Source organism: Anguilla rostrata, chromosome 5 (assembly GCF_018555375.3).
Source record: "Anguilla rostrata isolate EN2019 chromosome 5, ASM1855537v3, whole genome shotgun sequence".
Lineage (NCBI taxonomy): Eukaryota > Metazoa > Chordata > Actinopteri > Anguilliformes > Anguillidae > Anguilla > Anguilla rostrata.
In genome coordinates, this window is record NC_057937.1 from 36,093,019 (window position 1) to 36,101,799 (window position 8,781).

Genomic DNA, 8,781 nt, shown 5'->3' on the forward strand with positions numbered 1-8,781 from the left:
GCAGCTCCGCGACGCCGCGTCGCGTCCGTCGAACGGCGACGCCCCTCCCTGAAGCGCAGCTCCGCGAGCGAACGCCGCGGGAACAGACGGGAGATTGATCTAACCTCGGACGAAGACGCGTTTTCGTTTTTTTTTTTTTTTTTTTGGGGGGTTTCTCTCCCACAAATAAATCAAACCTGGGAAATCGACAGGTAATTAACAACCCGGCTTTCACCCGGACGGCTTTAATGAGGGGCCCTGCCCGGCGCGGCGGACGGGGGGAGACTAAATGAAATATTGACTCGCGGAAGGGATCCTCCGGACCTCGAACGGCGTCGCTAGCGGCTCCGGCGTAGCGAGAGACCCTCCGTCAACGAGAGCGTGAGAGTGACCCTGAGCGCCGCGCGGAAAACAGCGCACGACCGCGCCGACAGGAAGTCTGCACCCGCTCCGACCACCTCCGACCGATCAGGGCTGAGCTCTGGTGGCGGGGGTCCGGGGGAAAGTGCATTAATGCCTTTGAGGAGCAGGGTCTTTAGAATGTTCTGGAACACCCGTTGCTTTCAATTACCAGCAGTGATCGTTACATCAGCGTTAGAACGCTCGGTCAAGAAGATTCTAATCGCACGCTTGTGATCTTACACCTTAAAGGGTTAAAGAGGCCGCAGGTAGCAGCGGGTCGAACTTTAGGAAAAAAAAAAAATTGGTAGAAATGCTGACCCCTTTTCCCATTCCGTCGTCAGACCCATTTCAGCACGCCCTATTCCTTCTCCCTCTTTCCACCCCCTTTTCTCTTGAGGACTCCCTCTGCCAGCCCCCCCCCTCCCCTCTGCCCCCCCGGCAGAGATGTTCCCCTCCCCTCACCTTGCACCACCAGCCGCCCCTGCGCGGTCCTGCGCACGCGCGTCCCGGGCTTGTTGGCTGCGCAGACGTAGACGCCGGAGTGCTGCACCCTGACATCCGAGATCATCAGGTTCCCCGTGCCCAGCACCTGGATCCCCTCCACGCCGATGGGCCTGCCGTCTGGCACGCGGAGAGAGGAAGAGAGAGAACCGCATTTAGAAACAGACCTTAAGCGTCCATTTGACAAGAAGAACGTGGGGGGGGGGGGGGGGAGGAAGCACCACGCATTCACCATGAGAAACAGAAGCGCCACACGGCCAACTGGGAAGGGAAGTCAAGAACAAGGTTCGGTCAATGCTGCCATGTTCAGAGGCTAAACTACAAAAGAAATATTTTACTGGCCTGACACATGTCATATCACTAAAAATGTAAATATTATTAGTCTTCTGATAGAGGGTGAGAGAGAACGTGTGAGAGCGGAGGTACATTATACGGACGGTTGCGTCGATGTTGCTTCAGTCTCAGTGTCTCCCTCCAAAAAAGAGAAACATATAGGGAATGAAGCGGTTATTTGTATTGTTTTTAAAATAAAAAATAAATGTTATATGATGTCATAACGGCATATGATAAATGCGATACTTTTATGTGTAACCAGTCACAAAAAATCACATACAACTCGCTCCTTCAGCGACATACTTGCAGTGATGGACAGTAGAGGTCAGACCGTGCAGCACGTATCTATGGCGACAAGGACCGTGCTGACCACGACGACGGCGATTAGGACAAGAGCAGCGCTGATGAGCGTGTCGAGCGCGTCCCTGGAGCGCGCTGGGGGGAAAAGGACGCGAACGCGCGACGCCGACCGCAGGGTACGCTCAGCCGCTGACGCAGAGGATCCCCGTTGCCATGGTTTCACGGCGTATGCGAGAGTGACGGGTTGGCACTGGGGTGAAGTGTGAGATTGTGTGTGTGCGCGTGTGTGAGTGTGTGTGCATGCATGTGCGTGTGTGTGTATGCAAGTGTGTGTGCGTGTGTGTGTATGCAAGTGTGTGTGTGTGAGTGTGTGTGCGTGTGTGTGTATGCAAGTGTGTGTGTGTGAGTGTGTGTGCGTGTGTGTGTATGCAAGTGTGTGTGTGTGTGAGTGTGTGTGTATGCAAGTGTGTGTGTGTGTGCACGACCATGCGTGTTTACGTGCCTCTAATAATGTGGTTAAGTGGGAATATCAGAACATGTCTTCCCCTCAGCCTGCTTTCTGACAGGAGGCAACCAGCGCTAAAGAGACACTTCCTCTTCCTCGCCGGGGCTCCTGTTCACGCCCTCCGCGCCCCGCCCTCGTTAAGCCAGCGGGGATGGAGGCTGATTATTCCCCCTCTTCCTGCGTGACAATTATTCGCATTAAGCCCATTTCCTCTCCAGTCAGGGGTAGGACGAGCGCGCGCGTTAAGAGATCGCGACGTGGCGGCGAAAGGTCCCCCCCGTCCCCCCCGTCCCCACGCTGGCTCCATCTCTTAGCCTAGCATCTGCCGCTCGCGTCGCTCCAGCCTCCTAGGTGTTAAAGAGCTGTTTGGGAAAATGGGACGCCTGCAAATACGGCAGGTGCGGGGGTGGAGGGGGGGGTGGGGGCTGACACAGGACTCTGCCATCTCCCCATCCAGGCAGCAGGGGGGAGAGGGGCCATATGGCCTGCCCCGCGCCCGAAACGAGGCCGCCTCTCGCCCCGCACCCCGCCATTTGTGCAGCTGAGCATAAAATGAAGCGGCGATGGGGGGGGAAAAAAAAAAAAAAAAAAAAAAACAGAATGGAAATTTTTTTTTTCTTCCCACATTTATTTCGTGATTACATCAAAGCTTCAATATTGCCTCAGAAGGGCACATTACCATAACTTAACCATTTCTGGAGAATAACCCGGAAAATAAAATGCAAATATCCAGGATTCAAGGCTCGGTAATTCAAAGAATGTATACACGAGCACTGCATCAGTCAACAGCAAAACCCGGGGAATTCGGCTCTGCCAATCCCCGCTATTCAATCAAGACTGAAGGAGCGGGTGAGAGGACGATGAATTAAATGGAAATGAGAGCAGCGTTTCTAAACGAAGCTTCGAAAAAAACCTCGACGGTCGTGTCGATAGCTACGCCGTTTTCACGCCCGACGGCATCCGGATTCGGGTCGAGAAGGTCGAGTGCGCCGATTTTCTCTACTTCAGTCCCGCCCGTCCGAATGAAAAGAGCCCGGCTAACGCTCCGCTCGGTCCGATGAGCGAAACTCAGAGCGCGGGCGGGCCGAGCTTTTGTGTCGAAAAAAATAAACCGCGGCAACGAAGATTTAGCAGGCGCTTGAGCACGTCTTCCGGGACAGGAGATTCGCCCGGGCTTTCTCTCTTTCCTCCGTCAATAATACACGACCGACGGAGCCGAGCGTCAGGGCAGAGAGCGAGAGAACGGAGGAGAGGAGAGCGGAGAGAGCGGGACGCGGGAGAGCCAGACGGACAAAGAGAAAGAGAGATAGAGAGAGAGAGAGAGAGAGAGAACGATGGCAAGATGCTGGATAGGACGTACGCCCCCCGCCTCATATAGGCGGCTGGCCTCGTGACGACCCTCTCCCCCCGTGGTGAACGGTTGACACGATGCCGGGTCCATTTCTGAGGAGGCTCCAGAAGAAGCCGCCAGCCCTGTGCAATTCTCAGGGGTCTTGAGCGGTGAGCTGCCGGTGGAGGACCACAGTTGCTAAAGGCTGAGTGGATACAAGGCCGGTTTTGGGAACGGGGACAGGAGCCCAGCACCAAACTCCCTTTAGCACGTAAGCTACCTTTTAGCACGTACCGGGGCCGTCTGAGTTCGGCAACAAAAGCTCTCGTGGTGTACACGATCTTTCCACATTCCGAATGGTCCACCAACTCCCCCCCCCAACCCAATCCCCTAAATACTAAGGGACCTGACCCTCCCGCAGTTTAAGTGGTTAACCGCCCCCCTCCTCCCCCCTTCCCCTAAGTGTAGAGGGACCTGACCCTCGCGCGGTTTCAGGAGAAGCGGATAGCTCCGGCGCTAACCGGATTAGAGACGCGAGCGGGAGACGGCGGGCCCGGGGAAGGAGGCTAAGAGCGGCGGCGGCGGCGGTGGCTCCCGACGAAACGTTAGCGGACAAACAAGCGGGCGCATTAAAGGCACCGACTGATGCGAAGCTATCAGATCCATTACCCCCATTACCGCGGGCTCACTCCCCCTGTAATCTAATACGCGGAAATCCCATCATGTTAGCATTTAATTCCGGCAACACTGCGCAAAAGCAATATCCAAAATCTGATTAAGGGGGAAATAAGGAAAGGGTGGGGAGTGCTGGGGTGGGGAAGTGAGGGGGAAGGAGGAGGGTGGGTGTTGAGTCAGGGGCGAGATGTAAAAATTTTGAATGAGAATTCAGACTGGATGATAGAGCTCCAAAGCAGGCGTTGAGCCGCTGAGAGGCGGGAGGCCGAGAGGCTGTCGGGGACAGACGCGAGGGGAGGACGGAGTCTCGATCTCGCCGCGTCCTCGCCCGCCCGTCCGCGCGCCGCTCACAGCGGGCCTGTGCGGAACCGGCCGGGGAGGAGGGCATCGATCACGGAAAACGACCCGGTTTGACAGAACGCAGGCGCGTGTGCCGCTCGCTCCGAGAGGAACAGGCGTCGACACGGGGGGCCACGCGCGCACACGCGCAACCGCGGACGCAAACGACGCGTGCGGAGAAGACACGCCGCACCGCACGCGCCACACGCCACACGACACGCACCGCCCACCCACACATACGAACCGCACACCCACACACGCAAACATACAGCACACACACCCACACGCACGCATCCCATCATTTACAGTAATGCCTCCCTGGAAGCAGTAATCAGAAACTACTTTTTGTTCCATTAATTTACATTGAGGTCAACAAGATGAATGTCTGGCAGAGACACTTTCAACAACCGCAATAATCTGTAACCGTCTAAAAACCAATGGCTTGTGCAGGCAATAAAGGGGTAACAATCCACCCCATGCACATCTGGTCTTGTGATATTAAGGCAGGCAATTGCCTTTTTTTTTACTGAGGAAAGGAAAGGACCAATCAAATAAATGCATTTTTAACCTTACAAAATGACGTGCGTGTGTTTGTGTCAGTGTGTGTATGTACGCGTGCATGCATTCGTGCGTTTGCGTGTGAAAATGCGTGTAGGAGAAGAAGGGAGTGCTCCATTATAGAAGGATGTACAAACGTAATTTACCTTTCTGGTAATATTCTGGAAATGATAAATGACCAATATTTTCACAATATCACTTTTAAAATAGGCGTTTTTACAACCGTCTGTGCGATTGTGCATTTTGCGCTTCCTTAGCATATGTACATAAAGTAACTCTTTAAAAGTCAATGAATGAAAAAGACACGTAATGGACAGCAAAATGAAAAAGGACAAATGGGTAGAAATTTTAAATGAAATTAATTAGAAGCTGAGCATTTCATTAACAGAAAACCAGTCCAACTGAGAGCATAAGATTCACCATTTGCAGAAAGCATATCACTGCATTCACGAGTAAAAAAAGGATGCTCCTGTGTGTACTCCTCAATACACAGTTTTTTGCCAAGTGCCAAATGAATTGCTTTGGTTACTGCATTTTTTTATTCAGCAAAAACTGAGATATATGTGAGTAAAGCAGGAAATTGATTTAAAATTTTTTGGATGAATCTTATTATACCCGTACTTTAACCTTAAAAATGCAATAAGACTCACAGCTTATGAACCAATAAAATTTGCAGCATCTAACAACTGAAAAGCGGTTGCTGTCCCCACTTCAGTCTCTCACCTCCAGCCAGTTGACTGCAAGGTCTAGGGGAAAAATATAACTATATTGTGTTCATGCTGCATCATAAATAATGCAGAGGCAAACCGCGTTGAGGTCCATAACCATGTGCAGACTTCTCTGGGTCAGTTTTTAAAGAAGATGTTTTCTCTCATCCCCCTTTCCAGCAGGAGGGACGGACGGAGGATGTGTGCCTAAATGGTGTTTATAACAAAGTTTCTGATTGATGCAAACCAGCAGTCCTTCATGGATTGAGAAGTATTATGTCAGGTCAGGGCAATATAATACAACTGGGTTTGGAACTCGTCGGTTCGACTCTCAGGTGGGACACTGCTAGTGTATCCTTGATCAAGGTTCATAATTTTATTCCTAGTCTAACCACCACCATGCTGTATATTTCACTCTAAATCCCCCCCCACTTGTTACATGTTGCCCCATCCCAGCACTTCTTGGTAATTTGTATTTGTCCTAATACTGTAGCTTATTCTTCTGCCTAGTTGGCTTTGCAGAGGTTAGGTCTGAATAGCGTTCACTGTGTGAACTAAACTGTGTTCTTGGCTAGAAATGACTGTACAAAATAAGTATTGTACCTCACTGAACCTGTGTTTAGCAGTTATCTATGACCATGAAATGTACTTTTTGTACGTCGCTTTGGATAAAAGCGTCTGCCAAATAAATGTAATGTAAAATGTAATGTAATTTGAATTATTTCAGTAAATATCCAGCCATACACATGGTACACAGCATGAACAAAACGAGGTGTGTTTCTCTGAATGTGGGCTCCTGCTAAATGCTAAGTGCATGTTCTTCCGCGCGACGCAGATCTATAAACACATTTAACACCTGCTGTTTCAGCACAAGACTTCAAAATCTTAGATCAATTGCACGTTTCTCACCTAGCCTGCTCCAAGAGACGATCGGGCGCGGGTATCCAGTGGCCACACATTCCAAAATGGCGGTCTGGTGAACGGTGAGCGTGAGGTTTTCGGGACCCACCAGGATCATGGGCTCCTTGTAAACAGAGGATTGAGAGCCTGGGAAGAGTGAGGACGGGGGGAGGATCGAGGGGATTAATTAATGCAGAAATGCCAAACTCATTTGCCAGAGATCAGTAATACAGGGTAGAGCTACCACCGATTAGTTCGTTAAGGGACTAGAGAAAGCCAGAATTGAAGCTGAGAGATCTGATCTATTAATATTCACATCACATGACTGCTAATAATTCGTTTAAGAATGACAGACAGTACAGTTCAGGAGGGGGTCACGTCAAACCCCAGAAAAAGCAGCACTGTCTAAGAAACTCTTTCCCGAAAATTCACAAAGTAAGCTATGTCAGAAGACTCTAAAACAAGCACTTTCCCTGCGTGTTACGAAGATTACGATTTGCTTACACAATGTTTTTTTCAGCTAGCTAAAACGACTATCGATTCATTGATTTTAATTGACTAAATGGACGAACAGGCTCGCGGCGCGCTAACGCAGAGCTCTGTAGCGGTGACCAGAGTAACCCGAGGCGGCGAAGCCGGTGCCGGGTCGGCGGGCTGGCTGGCTGGCTGGCTGGCTGACCTGAGACGGCGAGGCTGGCCTCGGCGCTGTGCTTGACGCCTGCGCTGTTGTGCGCCACGCAGCAGAAGACGCCGCTGTCCTCCAAGCGCAGGCCCGTGATCTGGAGGACCCCCGTGGGCAGGAGCGTGTACCTGAGGGGAGAGGAGGAGGAGGAGGAGGGTGGAGGTAAGGTAAGAGCGGTTGTCTGGCAGTCGGAGGGTTGTCGGTTCGGTGCCCCGCCCTGGGGCGTGTCGAAGTGTCCCTGAGCAAGAAACATAACCTCTAATTGCTCCCAACGAGCTGATTGGTACCTTGCATGGCAGCCTTTCACCGTTGGTGTGTGTGTGAGTGTGTGTGAATGGGTGAATGAGAGGCATCAATTTTAAAGCGCTTTGGATAAAAGCACTATATAAATGTAGTCCATTTACCATCCATTTACCAGAAGAATGTGACTGTTTTGCCTGTATTTAAGATAATGGCTGCACACCACAGTTGAAGTTACAGTATGTTAAGGAAAATCCCAATTGAGTGTGTAAGGTTTTACTGGATTACATGTGACATCAGGAGTGATCCTACCTCTGCCATGACTATGCCCCATAGCAATCACGGGGGTTATTTAACCCTGCAAAGCAATCTCATTGGATAAACTTCATTTGCAATGAAGACGGCATTGATTGGACTTTTCCTGGCCATAGTTACTGTTTTTCTTGTCCAATCGGTGTTTTCTTCAAAACAAATGAATGGTGTCCAATGAGATTGCTTCGCAGGTTCTAGAAACCCTCATCATCACTGCAGGGTGTGGTCGGGGAAATCCCTGCATAAATGTACAAATGTTTCAGACTATTACAAATAATACCTATATAACACTGCGAGGAATTTCAGTTGGTTATATATAATTCCTGTATAAGTTAAATTTGATGGGGTACATCTTATAGTCAATATCTATGGTGCAATTGAATTGATTACATTAAGTAATTTATAAAGTTTTGAAATTGATTGGATACAATAATCCCAGTTAAGAGGTTGAAATACGTTTGCGAACTCATATACGCTGTTAAAAAGTCAAAACTGCAGGATTACCGTATATTGACTGTTAAAAAGTTTCAAACATGGGGCTGGATCCACGTAGTGCGACGTTCCTCGCGGACATTTCAGCTGATGGGGCTCTGGTAGCCTATCTCACTGGAACGCACGCCGGTCCCGCCCGCACGACTCCTCCTCTCCCCAGCTGAGAGGGCGGGGGAGGCGAGGAGACGGAAGACGAGACGAGGGACGCGAGAGAGAGGGGTGGAGGGAACGAGAGGCTGAGAGAGAGAGGGAGAGAGAGAGGGAGAGAGGGAGAGAGAGAGAGAGAGAGAGAGAGAGAGAGAGAGAGAGAGAGGGAGAGATCGTCATCATCACATCTCCACTGATTAGAGTCCCATCCCAAATGCCGTTAACGTCGACTCCCACAACTCAAATTATCTGAAGACCTGATAATTAAGAGCAGAAAGAAACTGAAGGAGAGAGATAGTGTAAGAAGCCCATGGAGAGGTGTTAAAAGTAATCAAAGAACTCAGACACACAAATCAATGTCTATTATTATGTGATTGTT

At 50.4% G+C, this 8,781-nt stretch overlaps 1 protein-coding gene across 1 annotated transcript in view; it reads right to left on the minus strand.

The window, feature by feature from the left end:
- Window positions 1-7,464, minus strand: part of igdcc3 (immunoglobulin superfamily, DCC subclass, member 3) — a 28,315-nt gene extending 20,851 nt beyond the window's left edge. The window contains exons 1-3 of the mRNA XM_064337994.1: window positions 7,209-7,464; window positions 6,539-6,676; window positions 844-1,002 (exon numbers count right to left, since the gene is read on the minus strand). Coding sequence (XP_064194064.1) covers window positions 844-1,002; window positions 6,539-6,676; window positions 7,209-7,464 — 553 coding nt within the window. The remainder of the gene's footprint in view (window positions 1-843; window positions 1,003-6,538; window positions 6,677-7,208) is intronic.
- Window positions 7,465-8,781: the final 1,317 nt, after the last annotated feature.